We start from the raw sequence: 19557 nt of genomic DNA on the forward strand, positions 1-19557 counted from the left end.
TATTAGCTCCAAAATCAGGGACCAGGTCCTACAAACAACAACAACCTCCAGTTCCGAAAGCAATGGAGCCAAGGTGTCAGTTTGACTCAGTTTAGAGGTCAATGAACCCTTTTTAGGCTCCGACCCAGAAGATGATTTGGAAGACAGAGTCTTGGAGGATTTTAAGGGCTTGTCCGGTTTGTCCTTGTCTAAAGATTCCTGGAAAGAGGACTTCAGTAATCCCCTAGCTATTAGTTTACTCCTATGTTCATGAAGAACACAAGAATTGGAGTGACAGATGGCACAATTCTCCTGTAGGTGGACCTCACCTAAACAATAAACTCATTCTATGTAACCATCTGTTATCAACATTTTTTGTCCACCTTTAGGACACTTTTTAAATCCAGATTTAGCTTTCTCTTGCTGAGACATGGCAGAACTATCAATTATTAACTGCAACTGTTAAACAAAGGCAAGAACACACTATATGCCTAACTATAAAGGTAACACACAGTAATATATATATATATATATATATATATATATATATCTAAGATAGCCCTAATAAAAAACCCAGAGCTCTAACTACTACAATATTATAACAACAACACACACAGTATAAACAACTAACTACTGCCCTAAAAACCTGGGCTTAAGCTAAACACACTCTAGGGTAGGGAGAATTCACTATTTAAACAACCGTCTAACTTAAACAAGTTGCAGAAATAAACGGCCTAGAAAAAAACGGCCTCTAACAACTAGCAAAAAACACACACACTAAGTTTTAAAGCCAAGTAAGTTATTGAAGGAAGAAAAGCTATCTAACTACTAAGCTAAACTGCTAGAAACTAACTACTAAGCTAAACTATCAATTTTTATCAAATATTAAACTTGTACTGGCCAGAGCTGTCAAAGAACTCCTGATCTGTTGCAGCGGCAAAGAAGATCTGAGGGAAACACCACTGCATCATGGGATTAGGGAGTAAGCCAAGAGCTGGTTGAAGACCTCGAGCTTTTGTATTTGGCCGAGTCAGAGCTGAGGATTGGCTCCGAACCCCCATCAGTGAGAATGAAGGCAAGATAGAACAACTTCACATCAGAAGGATTTTCACTGTTGTGCAGCAAATTACATACCATTTTTGCGTCTGTCTTTTGAGACATGGATAAGGAAGATAAAGTACATTAATAAACTCAGATTCTGTGTATTACATATTCACAGTTATTGGTGATAACAGACTTGTTATGTGCACATTTACATATATGTACATTGTTCTCTAATAATTAATTAGTAGGTACTTTGCACTGCCTATAGTTGCACACATTTGCTCAGCATAGCCAGTTATTCCTGCAGGAAACTGTGACTTGAAGAACTGTAGAGAACATAGAGCAACAGGGGGTAAGTAATGGGAACTTCACTCAAGTCGGAGTCAGTGCCTAACAGTCGCAAGACAGTGACTGGTTCTTTGCTGTGAATGCACGATTACCTGGACATATATAGACCAAGAAAAGAAGCAAATCATGTAATCGAACACAAATGTAGAATTTCTTGTTAGTGACCTCTCCTCAAAGATCTGTCATTATCTTATTACAGCTGTATTGTATAGGTGCATTGCCTTTCCTCCTGGTTTGGCATGAGGTATTACACTTAAAGTATTTTGCCTAAAATAAGAATGTACGATTATGAATGAAATGTTATTTCTGTAATAGACATCGGATTAAGAATTGTACTGCATTAAGTATTCTTACTGCCCCTTCTTGGTGATATGATTGAAATTTATTTATTTTATTTTACATTTGTTAACTGGGAGAGTCCAACTGGATATATGTCCATTTTCAGTGGAGGCCCGGGGAGAAAAGCTCCAGAGCAGAAAAATCATTAACAAGAGAAAGACATGTCGACCAAAAAGTTCAATTAAACTATATTTTGAGAACACAATCTTTATACTTCATATAGAAGTATAGTACATTATAAGATAGTGAGTTAACCAAACAATGTATTTGTCAACATTCACAGGCTACATTAATGTATACATGTTATAGAGGTGTTTAACAGCAAGTATACCCTATAAAGCTGTACATTAATTTATTTACAGCTATGCCTTCACTGCTCTGAATTTCTTGCAGCGACTTGCAAACATTTTATTATCCAGCAGACGTACGATTCAGGCATGTTTCATCCATGTCTTTCAGATCTGTTTTGGGGGGATTTAACTTGCATCTAGCACAAGCCATGATAATAAGCAATATGAACTCCCATCTTTGACCATGCTGTTAATTTGTGTTTTTCTAGTGATGATAAAGCGTCAGTCAAGCCACAGCAGAAACCAGAGACTGAGAAGGAGTTGGAAGAAAAAGAAAAAATGGCAAAGGTATAGTCTGATCCTTCTGAACCTTTTCTTTTCATGTTTTCTGTTTATCTGAATCTCTCTGTTGCCTTTTTTTCCTGTTTATCATTTAATTTGCAGTATTGTGTAAGCTGCCGTAGTTATTTCTTGGTAACTGTAATGGAATGTATTACAGGAAAGAATCAAAGTATGACACAGAAATGTATTTGCATTTTTTTCATAAGTAAATACTAAGCTAACGATCATTAGGATCTTAATAAGCCTAGCTTGTGCAATCTATCCAAACTGTGTCCCTGTGTATCCTGGATCTTTCTTAGGAGGGGGTATATTAGGAAGTTTCTAGAGTTTGTGGTGGTTTATGTTGGTTTGAACATTACTGTCTGCTTCTGTCTGTCAGAGACATAGGGGCCACGCCCAGGATTAATTCCTAATTTTCCCATCCACTGATTAAGGTTCCTGTTAAATAGGGTTAGGGATGGACTTGCTTTACAAGGATGGTGAGCCTGTTCCAGAGACACATATTTGTCTTGCTAACATGTCTTATTTAAGTCACAAGCAAAACTTAAATAATTGGATCAAGTGGTTCTAATGCTGTTCATTTTGTGGATGTGCAAAAGGTCCATCAGAGCTGGATTTTAGGATGCTTTGTATGCCAGGCATAAATCGGATCGCCTCTTAACCTGTAGGAGCCAGAATATGGGATACAGCCTTTAAGATGATCCATATAGGGCAATGTGTTTACACCCTGCAATCTTCTGGTAAGAAACCTTTGCAGGCATTCCAACTGTTGCATACGTCTGTCAGGTGTATGCCGAAGGGGGGCATTATACTCAATGATGGGTCTGATAAAGGCCAAGTAAAGTGGCACTATGACTTCCTTGGACCTGCTTGCCATTCCCTTATAAGTTGGATGACATCATGCCGCTTAACTTTCCAGATTTTTGCCTTATATTTTTGGTCCGTCTCTCATAAAATTTTGTTTTTCTGGAAAAACATGAGTATTGAACTCTGAAAATAATGATAGACATTTCAGTTTCAAACCTTATAACCTTCAGAAAATCTATGTTAATATAAAACTTGCTATTCTACCAACTTTCTAAGTTTGTAAGAAAAATATTTTAAAAATGTTCTTATTTTTGGGCCTCCCCCTCCTCTGTTGTTTATGGATTTGTCCAGATTTCTTGCTATAAGAGGTTAAGAGGTATGGATGACATTGAACGATTTTCCTACTACCTTGGCCACATGTTGGTCAAAGGCCAGATTATCCAGATCCCTGACTATCAGGTCAACTCTTAGAGGTATCTTATCAATGGAGTAATTAGCCTGGGTGGCAATTTTCAAAAATTCAAGAAATGCATTATAGTGCCATTGAGTTTTAATCTATGAATTTGGCACAAGTGATTTGTCTGTGTTAGACCCTCTTGTTAGATGTTTGTGTTATTGGGGGACTCTATGATAGCTCCCACCATACCTCCCAACTGTCCCGAATTACTTGGTTTTTACCAAGTTTTGGGGTCCAAATAATGGGGTGCCACGATTCCCGAGTGGCACCCCTTCATTTCCGATTTTATTTCTTTATTTTTTGCACTTTTTCATTTTTCCCCACTTTAGCTGACGTCATCGCGTCAGCTCATCAGGGCTATCAGCCTGTCGGAATTGAGCTTGCAACGCATGTATTTCCAGGTTTCCAGATGTGGTTCAAATGCTTTCTGAGCGGGAACAGATTTAGAAGGCTCGCCTGTCGCTTCGGCAAGGATTTATGTTATTTAGAAGCTCTGGCTGTATTTAGTAGGCTCGCTCCTCCTGGCTGAAGGATTTATTTTATTTAGAAGCTCGCCTGGCTGTTAGCTGAATGTTTTAGAAGCTCTGGCTGTGTGGAACGGATTTAGAATGCTCATCTGTCACTTCGGCAAGGATTTCTTTTATTTAGAAGCTCTGGCTATATTTAGAAGGCTCACTCCTCCTGGCTGAGGGATTTATTTTATTTAGAAGCTTGCCTGGCTGTTAGCTGAATGTTTTAGAAGCTCTAGCTGTGTGGAACGGATTTAGAAGGCTCGCCTGTCGCTTCGGCAAGAATTTATTTTATTTAGAAGCTCTGGCTGTATTTAGAAGGCTCGTTCCTCCTGGCTGTTTCAGGTCTGATCAAATGGAAAGGATTTATCTGAACGGAGAGAAGTAAGCTGAATGTAGTAGTAGTAGTAGTGTGTGTGTGTGTGTGTGTGTGTGTGTGTGTGTGTGTGTGTGTGTGTGTGTGTGTGTGTGTGTGTGTGTGTGTGTGTGTCCACAAATATGTGCCTGAGTGACAGGGCAAGTCTGCTTTTCTTTGTTTATTTGTGTGTATCTGGAGGTAGGGTAGTGTGTTCCTTTTCATTTTGTTGAAGGTGCCTGTGTTATTTAGTTGTGCAGTACAGCAGGGTGTTCAGGTGAGCAGTTGTACAATGAACTTAACTGGGTGACTCTCAGTCATGTAAATTCTATTTCATGTGATGAAGTTGTACAAATTACTTAACTGGGTGATTCTCAGTCATGAAAATTCTATTTTATGTGATCTGGGGCTATGCATTTTGTACATGAATATGAAGTGTATTACATTGGAGAGGTGTAAGTAACCCTATCTAAGCAGAGTAGATTGTACTTCAGAGCAGCATGACTACAAATTACACTCAGGCTTAAAATCACTTCCCCCATCCCCACTTCTATATGTCCCTGCCTTATGGCACCATTGGCTATACCCAGTTGACCTATTCATTTGATGGGGCATGGAATGGGCATCCCTGGCCTAAGCAAAAGCTCTATAGTCCATTCATACCTACATAAGCCCTACTGGCCCATTTATTCCTCAGCCGCAAGAGCTGGGTGACAGTAGTAAGTATCCAAGCTAATCTTTCCTGTGGAGCAGCTTACACCTGGAGTGGTTTCCCCTCAGTGGCTCCCTTTGGCTTCACAGTGCTGCTCATCATCTCAGGTAAGCATTGCAATGCACCTGCTGGCTAGAGGTATTCAGACTCAAACCCTGTACTTTGGGTAAAGGGTGAAAAGAGCCTGACGTCCCTAGCCACCACCACTTGTAAATTTGTCCTTCATAGTTTTGATCTGAGACTGTTCCTCATAAAATCTGTGGTTCTCAGGATTTTTGTGGAAAGTCACTGCAGGATTGAATTCATTAAATAATGACAGGCATTTGAATTTCAGACTTCATATCTTCAGAAAATAAATGATAACACAAAAACTTTTATTCTAGCAATTGTATAAGTTTATAAGATCAGTATTTTAAATTTGTCCCTATTTTGGGGCTGTATCCCCCATTATTGGCTTTGTCCAGGATTTTTGTGATAAGAGTTGAGATAGCTATGGTGAGAAGTGAGAACTGAATTTGTATTCCCCCATTATTGGCTGTATTCAGGTTTTTTGTGCAAAGAGGTTGAGAGCTATGGTGAGAACTGAATTCACTAAATGAAAGCCATTTAAGTTTCAGTCTTCCTAACTTTCGTGAAATTGCTGATTTGGCATAGTGGTATGTTGCTTTGACTGTCGTGTACAAAGTCCTGGGTTCGAGACTTGCCAGTGAAATGTATGGTGGTAGCACAACATTTTATTCTAACAACTTTCTAAAATTATACAAGCAATGTTTAAAATGTGTCCCCGGTTTTTGGCCTTTTGTCGCCCCCCCCCCCCCCCCAAAAAAAAAAAAGAAAAAGAAACTGAAATAGATGCCTATGGCTTACACCACTGTCATTCTATTTATAGTGTGGGTGTGGAGTGTGGACACACTGGTAGTAGACTTTTATGAGGGAAATGTTCTGAATTGGGCAGTTTGTTATTATTGGTTCATGCTTTTTGTTTCGTTGCCTACTGGAGAAATGTTCAAACAATAAATGTAAAATGCGCTCTGTCTAACAAGTGTGCTGTATTATACAAGAAATATAATTTAATAAAGTCAAGAAGGTGTATCAAAGAAAACGTATAATCTGAAGTAGGAAGACTTCATTTGTCTGCAACCTGTGGGATGCGGATCCGAGCCGGCAATTCATAAGCTTTAGGATCCGAGCTCCTAGCTCCTCCCTTTACCCATAATCCCCTGCTAAGCCCTGACTGACCCCAGATTTTGTTTGCCGTGTTCAATAGCTGACAGGAATTTCGAGCTCCATAGCAAAAGGAAATTGGTGACATCTTTTTTGCTTGTATTTTTTCTTATATAGTTAAAGTGTGTTTGTTTAGGCTTTCCTCCCTTCCTTAGTTAACCTTCTCGGGTGTTCGTTTAGTGTGTGTTTGTTGTGTGTGTGTGTTTTTTTTTTAGGGCCTGTTAGGGCGTAGCTATGTCTGAAGCCCCCAAGGCTATATTTTCTAAATGTACCGAGTGTGGCCATAAGCTTTCCCCGGCTGATTGCCACACTCTGTGCGTTAGATGCCTGGGGGGTTGAACACCTGTCATCTGGTTGTACCATTTGTGCAGGGTTCAACCCCCGGGCTTTAAGGGAGCGGAGGTCGAAGTTGGTTCTGGCGGGACTTCTCCCCCCAGAATCGGCTTCGGCCTCGGCCCCTGCTATCCTCCCTACTCAGCCAGTGGATACTTCGGTCTCCCTTCCTCCGGCAGGGACTCAATCTCCCGCTAAGAAACCGGAGGATAGGGAGACCAGGAGGGAAAAGGAGAGGCACAGAGAGGGGCACCATAAGCGGCGGGCCGAGGCCTCTGTCTCGGCCCCGCCACCTAAGCGTGCTTCCCCTCTGGCTTCTAAATCTCCTCCTCCTCGGCTCCGATCCCCTCGGTTCTCTCCCGTACCCGAGGAGGTGGAGACTAGACCTTTATTGAGGTAATCGAGGCGACACTCTAGATCCGCCTTGGTGGCCTCGTCGAGGTCAACTTTTTCTATGTCGGACGCTGATATGGACCAGATGATGAGGCGATTCATCCAGGCCCAGATGCAGATGGGAGTGCTCCTGGCCCCCCCCCCATCCGGGAGGGGCCTTGACCCCTTTTTTCACCCCCATAGCTCCTTCTCCGACCCGACTCCCGGGTTCGGAGCTTTCGGAGCCGGGCAGCTTTGGACCCGGGGGTGGGTCGGATCCGATTGGTCGGCGCACCTCGGATCCGATCCCTCCCTTGAGTGCTTCGGGTACTTCGGACCCGACCTCTCAGAGCCGTGGGCCTAGCCTCGGATCCGAGGGAGCCGGTGTCTCTTCGACTCCGTCTAGGTCGGAGCGCACCGGTCTCTCGGATCCGACGGTCTCGGCTCCGGTTCTGATCCCTTCGTCGGATCCGAGTGGGGGTCGGCTCTCGGGTCTTAGAGAAGTCGGCTCCCCCTCGGCCTTCGACGTTGTGGAGAGGGTTCTGTCCAGGACATCCGGACCCCCGGTCCCTGTCTCTGCTCCATCCCGCACTCCCTCGCAGCTGGGCCAGGCTCCCATCAGCCGGTCTCAGGGACAGCCCGCCTCAATGTCCCAAGTGGTTCCTTTGGAACAACTGGTTGCTGGCGAGGACTCCTCGGACAGTCCCCCCGAGGAAGTGCCTCGTAAGCATAAGTGTAAGAGGAGGCACGTGGACTCCTGAGTCTATTACTAAAGACACTGACTTGGAGGAAGGGGAGGGCTCCCCAAGATCACCCCCAGAAGATGTCTCCTTTGGAGACATTATGGAAATGTTAAGGATCAGAGGGGGGTGGTCTGCCCCCAAGGCCTCCTCGGACGAGTCTGTGTTCTTGGAGGCATTTGAGGTGGGCCCGTCTACCTCTTGGGTGTCCCCTCCTGCCGACCCTCTGGTGGACCTTATTGCCACTAGAGCGTGGAAGGACCCGGACACTGTAGAGCCTGTTCCCAAACGTCCGCACCGGATTCTTAGTCCCCCATCGGACCGTACACATTGGAGTAAGGGACCCCCAGTAGATGCCCTGCTGATGGCTGCAGCCACAAAGAGGGAATTGGCTCAGGAGAGTCCCTCTATGCATCCCCCGAGCAAGGAATCCCCCTCGATGGATCGCATTGGGAAGCGAGTCTTTAGTTCAGCAACCTTCTCCCTGGGGGGCGCTGAACTATATGGCACACGTGATCAGGATGCAGCGAGACCTGATTAAGGAATACGCTGCATCTCCCCCGGAGTCCATATCGGCGGAGGACAAGCAAGTATACTCCACCCGTATGGCCACTCTCAGAGCAGTGTCTAATACTTCCATGCGGCTCTTATCTCACGCAACAGAGGGAGCTGCTAGAGCTAGCGGATCGGGCCTTGTTATGAGACGCCAGGCCTGGCTCCGGCACTGTGACTTCACGGAGCCCTTCAAAGCGACCTTCGCGAATGCCCCCTTCGATGGTTCTGCCCTTTTTGGCAAAACGGTTCGGGAAACGCTTGTCCAGAGCGAAAAGGACGGGAAGACGCTGTCTGCCGTCGGAGTCCGCTTCTCAGCTCCCCAGAGGTCCTTCTCGAAGAACCAAAAGGGACAGAAGAAGATGTGGTTCCGGAAATCGCAGCAATCCCAACCTGCTCTGGACAACCAGTCCTTTTGTGGCAGAGGAGGACAGGGAGGTCGCCGTCCTAGAGGCAGAGGGGCTCCTAGGAACTTTGGGTCCAGAGAACCTTTCTCTGACAGACCGACGCAGCACCCCTGAGGGGTTACCCGGCTGCTCCTCTCTGGAGGCAGTCGGGGGGCGTTTTTCGAGGAACCTGACATCATGGGAGTCAATCACGTCAGACCGTTGGGTGCTTCGGGTGATATCCAGTGGCTATTCAATCCCCCTTCACAGGATTCCCAGATCCAAAAACCTCCCCGATGTACCACCCGATCAACGGGAGGTAGCAGCTGTGGAAATCACACAGCTGCTAACAAAAAGAGCCATCCAACACGCCCCCCGAGATCAGACCAGATCAGGGTTTTACTCCAGGTTCTTCTTGGTGCCAAAAAAGACGGGGGACTTGAGACCGATCCTAGACCTGTCTCAACTGAACCTGTCTGTAACCAAACAAAAGTTCCGGATGGTCACCTTACAATCTATCCTCCCCCTTTTGCGGGAGAACGATTGGATGTGCTCTATAGACCTCAAGGACGCGTACTACCACATTCTAATGGACAGACGGTCCAAGAGGTTCCTTCGCTTCCGGCTGGGAGCCAGTCACTACCAGTTCAGGGTCCTTCCCTTTGTTCTCACCTCTGCCCCCAGGGTGTTTACCAAGGTACTTGCAGTGATAGCGGGCCACCTGAGACTCCAGGGAATGCAGGTGTTTCCATACCTGGACGACTGGCTCCTTACAGCGTCATCAAGGCATCTACTGTGCTCAGCCAGGGACTATTTCCTTCATATAGCCCCTCGGCTGGGCATCACCATAAACCGAGAAAAATCTTCCCTGGCCCCCACACAGCTTATAGATTTTATAGGAGGAAGATTGGACACAAGAAACATGCGGGCATTCCTCACTCTAGATCGACTGTCCAACCTGAGGTGTCATATCACGGCCATCTTAGAACCTTCTCCGACTGCAGCTATGGTCCTGAGGGCCCTAGGTTCAATGGCGGCAGCCATCCCACTCCTCCTCCACGCTCGACTACACATGAGGATCCTTCAATGGACCCTCCAGGTCCAATGGTCCCTGCTTTACCTTCCTCTCAACAGCCCGATAGCCATCAGCAGAGCATGCAAGAGCTCCCTGTTCTGGTGGCTCCAGTCGACGGACCTCCTGACAGGGAGACCCTTCTGTACTGCATTCCCCCTAGCCACAGTGACCACGGACGCTTCTCGCCTCGGGTTGGGGGGGGCATTCAGCGGGCAGGATTGTCCAAGGCACGTGGAACAGTTCAGAGACCTTCCTGCATATAAATGTTCTGGAAATGAGGGCAGTGCTATTAGTGTTGCAAGCACTACACAGCCTTCTTCCTGTAGGAACTATTGCTATCCAGACAGACAACATGTCGGTAGTCTGGTACATCAACAAACAGGGGGGAACCAGGTCCTACCCCCTTTGTCGAGAGGCCATGAGAGTATGGGAATGGGCAATCTCCACCAACCGCTTTCTTGTGGCAACGCACATTCCGGGAAGGTCCAACATTCTAGCGGGCAAGCTCAGTCGCACCATTAGATGATATTTGTGCAGCAGCCACTTGGACCTCATCTCATACTTTCATTTCACATTACAAAGTGGACGTTGTTTCCAGAGGGAGAGCATCCTTTGGCTCTGCGGTGCTCCGGAACATCCTTCCATGATGGCCGCCCAAGATCCAGGTAGCTGGGGACTCTGTCCCACAGGTTGCAGACAAATGATGTCTTCCTACTTCAGATTAAGAAGTTATGTACTCACCACAACGTTCCATCTGAGTAGGTGACTTCATTTGGATGGAACCATCCCCCCCTCCATCCCCCTGACCTTTCAAGGCGCTATTAGTCCTGGTTTACCCAGGATTCTGTTATACTGGTATTCACAGGGCAAACTCAATCTGAGGTCAGTCAGGGCTTAGCAGGGGATTATGGGTAAAGGGAGGAGCTAGGAGCTCGGATCCTAAAGCTTATGAATTGCCGGCCCGGATCCGATGTCAGATCCGTATCTCACAGGTTGCATCCAAATGAAGTCACCTACTCAGATGGAACGTTATGGTGAGTACATAACTTCTTATTTCTTGTTTTGTGTGCAAGGGGCCAGTGATTTGAGAACAGTATCCACCACTGACCAAATGCATTTTCTTTGAATTTGGTGTGGGTTTCAATGAATGTGAGTTTCAAGGGCAGAGACGTTTTAATGCCAAGTCTATTTTCGTTGTGAGACAGTGTTGTTTTGTTTAGCAGATGACTATTGTTGTTTGTGCATTGGGCTGTAAAATGTAAAAATAAAATTTAAATCGCTGTATTAGTAAAGCAGTATGTACACATTAGTGTTTATGGTAAATGGATGAAATAGCTAGGTAATGGGACATTGGAATGGCTGCAGGGGGACTCTGGTGCCATATTTTAATTGTCTGTTCTTCAGTTTGCATTTGAAAGTTGATATCCAACAATCCCATTGGAGTGGGTGAGGTTATGTAATTATGTATGCAAATTTTATGTTAATCAGCGTACAGATTTGTACCTATTTTTCATGGGCCTTGTCCAGAATTTTGATGTTTCCAGGTTGAGAGGTATGGCTCCCATTCTACAGTTATCTGCAAGCTTGGTTAGCCAAAGCCCTTTGACATTAGCCTTTACCTCCAAGAAATAGATGCCAAGTAGTCCCAGCATGGAGCCCTGAGGTACCCCGCTGGTGGCCAGTGTCTTAGTGGAGGTGGTATTACCAATCCTGCCTTCCTGGGTCCTGTCTGTGAACCAGCTGGCAATGCAGTGAACTATGTAGGGGTTTATGTCCAGTTGAGTGAGTTTGTCAACTGCACCCAAATATTTAATTGTATGAAGTTCCTTAACCAGGTCCAGGTGGGCGGTTTGCACTGTTTCCTCCTCATCCATTGCCTTGGTGACCTTCTCAAAGAAGTCCACCAGATTTAGTAGGCATGATCTACTCTTGTTAAAGCCAAACTAGGTTGGATCCAGCGTCTGAAGGTTGCCTATGTCTTTTTGATCCTTTCCTGATAATTTGTTCCATGACTTTGCATATTAGACTAGATAGACTAATAGTTCTGTAGTTTCTGGGATCAGTTGATGGTCCACTCATGTAAAATGGGATAACTGTTGCAGTCCTCCATTCTGATTGATACAAAGCCTGTTTTGAGGTTACAGTTGAAAAGTGACTTAAGTAGTCCTGATTAGGTCATGTTTCAATCTATTCAGGAGGCATTCCAGGATATTTTTGGGGCCCACTGAGGCTGTTATTGGCCTTTACAAGTACCACTAGGACCTGCTTCCTGTTAATAGTTGGGGTGGGTGTTATGCTGGTAGTTATTTCATGGGGGGAGGGCAGGGAAAGTGGATAAAGTTTGAGCTGAATCTGAATTTGTCAGCCAGCAAATTAGCTGTATCAGCTTGCTCAGTGAAGGAGGCACCATTGACCACTAGTTCGGCACACTGTGTGCTGCCTTTAAGGTTTCAGACATAGATGTAGAAGGCCTTGTGATTTTCTTTAGCCTGTGAGGCTATCTTGACCTTGTAATTGGCCTTGTTGGAGTTAATTAATCCTCTTAGTTTCCTGTTTGGTTTAATTATAGAGCTTCAATCATTATTCAAATTGCTTTTCCTGATTTTAGCAATGACTTTTTTCCTTTTGTTATATCCTATTAAAGTTAGGATTCCACCAGTGTGGGTTGTTTTTAGTTTGTTTTGGCTTGTTTCTAGTAGGTACAGTAGCCCCTCTATACAGTTATTTAAACTTTTGTACAGGGTCTCTGTGAAGAAGTCTACATAGGCTGCTGTGAACTCCAGGGATGAGAGGGGCATTGAATTTTGGCAGACTATAGCTTAATAGGATGTAGTTTGCTTTGGAATAGTTCCTCTACAGGGTTTGCTGAGGTTACCAAGTTGATTTTTATTTCAAAGAAGAAAACTTTGTGGTCCAACCTTACCAGTGAGGATGTGACCCGGCAGGGGAGTTGCAGTGCTTTGCTATGTTGGTCAGTATGTCTGAACCTCTGGTGGATGTGAGCACTGTCAGATTAAGGGTATTTGTGTTAAATTCCAAGAATTGTTCCTGTGAATATGAGGCAGTATATGTTTCCCAGTCTATATAGGGGTAATTAGTCTCCTCCCATGGATAGGGTATTGTCTCTAGTAAGTCTAAGTACGAACTATGGGATTCTAGAGGCTGTGACCTGTAGCTTGCTAGGATATGGTACCCCCCCCCCCTTTATCTCTTGTGATTTGCAAGTGGACAAATTTCAGAGCATTTTGTTGTTTACCAACATAGACTTGTGCTTATTGCTAATGTAGAATTGAGACTTCTACATCTTTTGTCCTATCTGTGCAGCTGATGGTCTTAATTTGTGGAAAGCATTAAAGCCTTGCACTGTTTGTCTCTGTAATGGCACATATGTCTATATACTCCAGAGTGAGGAGAGCTTGTAGGGTACGTATTTTCTTGTTTAGGCTCCTAGCATTGAGCAGTAACAGCTGTAGCTTTCTTTGGGTTTTATTTGCTATTTTGGTAGGTTTTGTCAATTTGGCATTCCCTAAAAAAGGTTCTAAAGGGATGAATAAAGTTTTGGCCAGTATTTGGAAGCCTATGGAGATAGGTGCAGACCATCCTTTGCATAGCAAAGTGGTTTGTTAATCATGTCCTCTCTTGCTGACATATATTGAATCCCTTTGGAAAGATACCAGAAACTAAGCCAGTTATTGGAGTTGGTTATCTTTTGTTCGTACTGTGCCTTCATCCTTTGAAGGTAGAATGCTGCTCATTGCATGGCACATATCTGCCCAAGATGCACTTTGAGAGATCAACAATGTCTGTGTTTCTGTAGTCCAGAGAAGTACATCTCAGATCATTAAAGTCCACATGAATATGATAGAATCATATTGTGACTTGAGTGCTTGTGTAACTTAGCGGATCCTGCCTCTAGATAAGCAACTAACATCTTCTCCTTGCTCATTCTGGTGAATGGGGCATCTGTGTGTCATATAATGAAGTCCCCTATGACATGAGTCCTGGTTAATGCATTTGCTTGCCTTATGGGCTTTGCTGTTGGGGCTTCGCTGGGAATAGGCATATGTGTAGTGTGGTGTTTGGTGTTGCTTTTAGTGAATGCTTTAGAGATTGCTGAGTATAGGCGTTGCTGTTTATAGGCTTAGGAGGTCTTTGAGGTGTGGGTAGATTGCTTTTTAGTGCCTCAGCATAGGTTGGTCCATGTGTGTGTGTGTGTGTGTGTTCTTGACAACCTTGTTTGTATGTGAGCCAGTGAAATTGCGCATGTGCATGTCTTGCATACTGTGTTTATTTCTTTAGGGATTAAATGGTTGTTTCTGAACATGAGGCAATTGCTGCATTGTCTTATCTTACCCATATCTACCGAGCTGCCTGTGGAGACATTTGGAACTCGGACATCCATTTTGTCTAGACCTGTATTTGGGTGAGCTACTGTAGGTCGTGGACTGGATTATGCAGAGGTCTCCTTGAGTGGTCTCTGGGGTTTGGCATTAGACTAGATTAAATTCTGCTAAGAATTGATAGTAGTACTGTTTAATGTGGAAACTGTTTTAACCATGTCCACACAGGTTTCAGTTCTAAGGGTTTTTTTATAGATAAAATTTACTTTCTGAGCATTTGTGTCTGTACAGGGCAATGCTAACTGTTTGACATAATAACTCCAAGAAAGACTGCTTGCAAGTGTTGTGCAGCAAAACAACTTAAAACTATCTTGACAAGTATTAGGGATCTTTAGAATGATTTAATGGTATAATCAACAAATAAAGCAATAGCACTCTAAACAGTTAACCAAAGTGCAAAACTGAAAGTAAATCTCTTATCAGCCAAGAGTGATGGAGCAGGATTAACTCTGGACCCCTCAGTGTTGTGAGGGCACCAAGCATATAGGAGTTCTGGGAAAATGAACAGGAGACAATTTGAGTAAGGGGGGTTTATTCAAATACAGTACTGGTTTGCTGGTTGGGCACTTAGTATTATGGATATATGGAAAACTATGGATGGGGAAGTGCTTAAATAGGTTACACAACAGACAATAGCAATGAAAGAAGGGAGGAAGGGACTTTGGAAGTCAGATTACCATAAGGAGTGGAAGCCAAGGACACAGCCTTTTAAAACCACAGCAGAAGAGTGGGATGGTTAGGGAAAAAATCAAACTGGAGCTCTAGTCCTGAACTTTTAGCTTAATGTCTCAGTGTGGGGTGAGACGGACTCAAAGAGCAGGAGCAAAACCATTAGCAAGGTAACCAGAAAGGCACTGGAATGCAATTGCAAACAGGTATATACAGTTCTAAAAAGTACTGGAGCACAAATCCTAGAGCAGAATTCACAGTACTGCCACTACTGCAATTCCACCACAGAGTAATGCAGAAATTAACCAGTAACGCTGTAATACATGATTAAATGAGGCTCAAATCTGGAAGTAGGTCACAGTCCTGGTATGACTATGAAAGAAGCTTCAAGACTGACTGATAGCTTTTTGTATTTGGAACCCCAGTCTAGGACAATCTTTCATATGTAATTCTACTTAAGGAACTGGTATAATGCATATAAATCATGCTAAAATCTTACAGTAATAACGAGTCTTCACACAACTGCAAATTACTCTACCAAACTAAGGTCCCAGAAAGAATCTTGTGGACTTGAAAGCTTCATTAAAGTGTTGTATGGTTGGACTCCTAGCTTTTTCTTTTGGCTAAAACATGGATAAAAGCAAAGAAGTGCTAAAAAGCATCACCACACAGACCAAGTGCAGCTTAAAATATTTAAGCATAATTTAAATAAAAGCTTTTGTTCCTTCCTTTTGTTGAAGAGCTTGTATCTCACACCTTTCAGTGTCTTGAAGAAAAGACCAAAGGTATAGGTTCATAGTTAAGTAATAGGCTAGCTTCCTTTGTGGGCCATTTTATGCCTAGCCAATTTCCTTTCAAAGGTGAGAATCAAACCCTGCACTTTGTGTCTGTAAGGTAACCATCTTAACCTTTATAACACCCTCACAAAAACCTTTTTGCCCTTGTCCTCTCAGTTTTTAACATATGCAAGTTGTTGCTTCTAAAGAGTATTTTTGCTAATCATGGAAATAAGGATAGAACTTGGCTAGGCTTGTAAGGTTCATAGGTAGGTACTAGGCTATCAGCCCTAGTGCCTATACAAGCCTAGCCAAAAAGGTACCCTGGCTTTCGCCACCCAAGAAAATTATTTTCCTGTGTCCCTGTCGAGCAGAGCCACAGAGGTGATCCCCAGGGTGAATTTCCTATTTCCCATCCAATCATCAAGATTTTTCTTGGAGTGATAATGAGGAGCTTTGTTTGATATAGATAGGTAGTTTGTTCCAGAGTATGGGAAGTCTCTGGGACAGGAATCTATCCCTCCAGCATGTTCTGTTTATTGTGGTGACAATGTTTAGGTCCCTAGAGCGTGTAGCTTGGAGGGATTAGAATTTCTTTAAGTGGAGCATGTCCAACAGCTCTGGGTTTGACATAGCTTTGTATGATAGGCAGAGATCGCCTCTGAGTAGGCAATATGCGATGGAGTAAAGCTGGAGTTTTTTGAGACGGTCTGCATAGGGCATCTATTTGAGGCCAGTAATCCTCTTTGTGAGATATTTCTGTGGCCTTTCCAGTTGTTGTAGATGTCTTATGAAGTACATACCAAAAGGGGTGTTGTACTCTATAATGGGTCTAATGAGTGACGAGTAGAGGGGAACAATGACCTCTTTTTTTCCTGGATGAGAAACCTTTTGTGATGAGGTGTGCGAAAGATTTCCTGAATACTGTGGCGATGTGATTATCAATGGAGAGACTACTGTCCACCTGTGTCCCAAGGTCTCTTATCACACTTTCGGTGTTAAGTAGACTACCACCTATGTGGTAGTTCATGGGTACAGAGTTTTTACCAAAGGAGATGACAGTGCAATTCTTGGCATTGAGCTTGAGGTCAGGGCTTTGACACCAGGTATCTGTCTCAGTGAGGCCCTTTTGTAGGATGTCCACATCTTTAGGAGTTTCAGTTATGGCTCCTAGTTTGCAGTCATCTGAGAACTTCGTTAGCCAAAGACCTTCTGTGTTATCCTGTACTTCAAAAAAGTAGATACCAAACAGGAGAGGACCCAGGACTGAACCCTGTGATGCTCCATTTGTCACTGGTCTGAAGTCTGATTTGGAGTCTGCTACTTTCACAGTATAGGTTCTGTCAGTGAGCCAGTTAGCAACCCATGTTGTGACATAGGGATTTATACCTAGTTTAGTGAGTTTATCTATAATTCCAGAGTGGGGGATGGTGTCAAAAGCCTTGGCGAGATCTAGATAGGCTGTGTGAACCACCTTACCCTTGTCTATGGCTTTGGTGACTGCTTCAAAGAAGTCAGTCAGGTTTAGGAGACATGCTCTGCCTTTTACAAACCCGAACTGGGTCGGGTCCAGAGTTTGGAGATTACCAATGTCTTTGTTTATAAGTTCCATGATGGTACGATGTCCTTCAAGGATGCATCTGCAGTCCTTACAAATGGGTTGTCCTGTCGTCAGGCAGCCCTTCGGTCGGCCGGATTCCAAAGTCTGGGTCCGGCTTCGGCTGGTGTCGCACTTCACCCGACGTCATCGCTGCAGTTTTTCGGGTATAAAGGCATCAGCCGACGCCATTTTCCTCAGTCTTTCTTGCCGCGTGGCGCCCGAAGCAGAAGCTGTTCGCAAGTGCCGGTCGGTCAGATCCAGAGATTACTACTACCGAATACTATTTCGAAGACTTCTAAAAAGCTAAGTACCCCGTTGGGGACTCTTTCTTGCCTCAGCCGATGTCAGAGAAAGTGAATAACTGTTTATCTTGTGGGAAACAAATACCTCATAAAGATTTCCACTCCTACTGTATACATTGTTTAGGCCCAGACCACGACGTAGCAGCTTGTCTAGCCTGTGCTTCTTTTAACCGATGGACGCTTAGACGTCGGTCGGAGTTTGCTGAACAGATTTTCGGCTCTGATTTTGCCTATATTATGCCGTCGGATCCTCCGACAACGCAAATTTCCAAAAAACGTAAAGAAAAGGACCGACACTCGCGGTCCGTGGTTTCGGCCGAAATCGCGATTAAGCAAACCGCGAGTGTCTCGGTTTCGGCCGAAACCGAGCAAGCGGTTCTTTCTTCAGCCGAAACCTTGCCTTCTACCGAGGCCTCCTCTAACCTGGTAGAATCGGCTTCTGAAATCCAACCTTCTGTTGCGGTTTCTCAGGAATTATCAGACACTATTCCCCTGGATATTTCAACCCCTGCACGTGGAGCTGCTAGGCCTCCTGCAGCCATGTCTATTAAGGCCTTTGCCAGGGCTAAAGCAGCCAAAGCTTCAAAAACTGTGCCTGCCAAACCCCCCTCACACAGGCCCAACACTAGCTCTCATATGCTTTCTTTGGCTGAAGATGTAATTTCTTTAATTCGTGGATCCCAGCCTCATCCAGACAGGTCCTCTCTCCCACCTCCAGAAAAGAGGCATAGAGCAGAGCCCCCTGAACCAGTATCCACTGATGATTCCACTGATGACTCAGAACATACAGACCCTCCTGAGGCTTCTTATCCTCCTTACGAAGACTCTGATGCTGAAGAGTCCATTCCTTCAGCCTCTCCACCTGAGGAATTTCCCTTTGGGGAAACCTTGCATGCTATGAGGGAACAATTTCAGTGGCAGGGCCAAGATTTCTCAGATTCCAGAAAAAGGCTTAGAACCTTTCTACATTTGCCACAACATAGGCCTTTAGCTATACCTCCAGTTCTCTCTGTTGTAGATGATGCATTTAATGATGCTTGCACTGCTCCTGATTCATTATCTCCGGCTCCTGCTAAGCCCGATAGGTTCTACAGGGTCCCGGACACTCATCACCATTTATACAAGGCTCCTTTTGCAGATCCAGAGACTATCTCCCAGGGCCCTAAAGCTGTAACAGCTACTTCTACTAAAAACCCCCTCCCCTCTGAAAGGGAATCCAGGTCCTTAGAGAGATGGGGTAAAAAAGTTTACACTTCTGCTACCTTGTCAGCTAGGGCTTTGAACTGCCAATTTCATATGATTCAATATCAAGAGTTTATGCTTGACCAGTTAACTAAAAGCTGTCCTCTGAAGAATCTTTAGATAAAAAATATGTTCAGGAAATGGTACATAACATACAGCAAGTTAGTAGCCATTCTTTAAAATGTGGCTATGATGCATTGGAGGCTTCCTTTAGATCAGCCATGACTGGCACAGTTATCAGGAGACATGCATGGTTGAAAGAACAGGCATTACCAGACCATGTCAAATCAAAGCTTTTGGATGCACCCATGGACAAGGTCAATTTATTTGGTTCCCCTGCTCAGCAGGTACTAAAAAAGATGGAAGAGAAGGCGAAATCTGTACAAACGGTGAAAGATTTCTTACAGGTTCAACCTCCAAGGTTTAGCAGGAACTGGCCCTCCAAGAATTGGTCCTTTCCGGACTCCTCTAAGACACAGAGAGGCAGGAATAGGCGTTCTAGAGGCAGAAACCAATCCAGGGTCGCCTACAGGGACGCCAGTGGCAAGGTAACAACCAGCGAGGCACGGGCGCAGCCACCACCACTACAACAACTCAATCACAGTGACTTGACAGTGGCACCGCCTACCAGGGAACAACTAGAAGCACCCTTAGGCGGAAAGCTAACCTTATTTTCAAAGAACTGGCATTGCATCACAAGGGAA

At 44.5% G+C, this 19557-nt stretch overlaps 1 protein-coding gene across 1 annotated transcript in view; it reads left to right on the forward strand.

Annotated features, from left to right (window-relative positions):
* Positions 1-19557, forward strand: part of KIF15 (kinesin family member 15) — a 2415358-nt gene that overhangs the window by 2309964 nt on the left and 85837 nt on the right. Inside the window, exon 36 of the mRNA XM_044065522.1 lies at positions 2270-2348. Within this exon, the coding sequence (XP_043921457.1) occupies positions 2270-2348 (79 nt within the window). The remainder of the gene's footprint in view (positions 1-2269; positions 2349-19557) is intronic.

The sequence above is a fragment of the Protopterus annectens genome, chromosome 3.part0, assembly GCF_019279795.1.
Source record: "Protopterus annectens isolate FY-2018-M chromosome 3.part0, PAN1.0, whole genome shotgun sequence".
In the NCBI taxonomy this organism is placed as follows: domain Eukaryota; kingdom Metazoa; phylum Chordata; order Ceratodontiformes; family Protopteridae; genus Protopterus; species Protopterus annectens.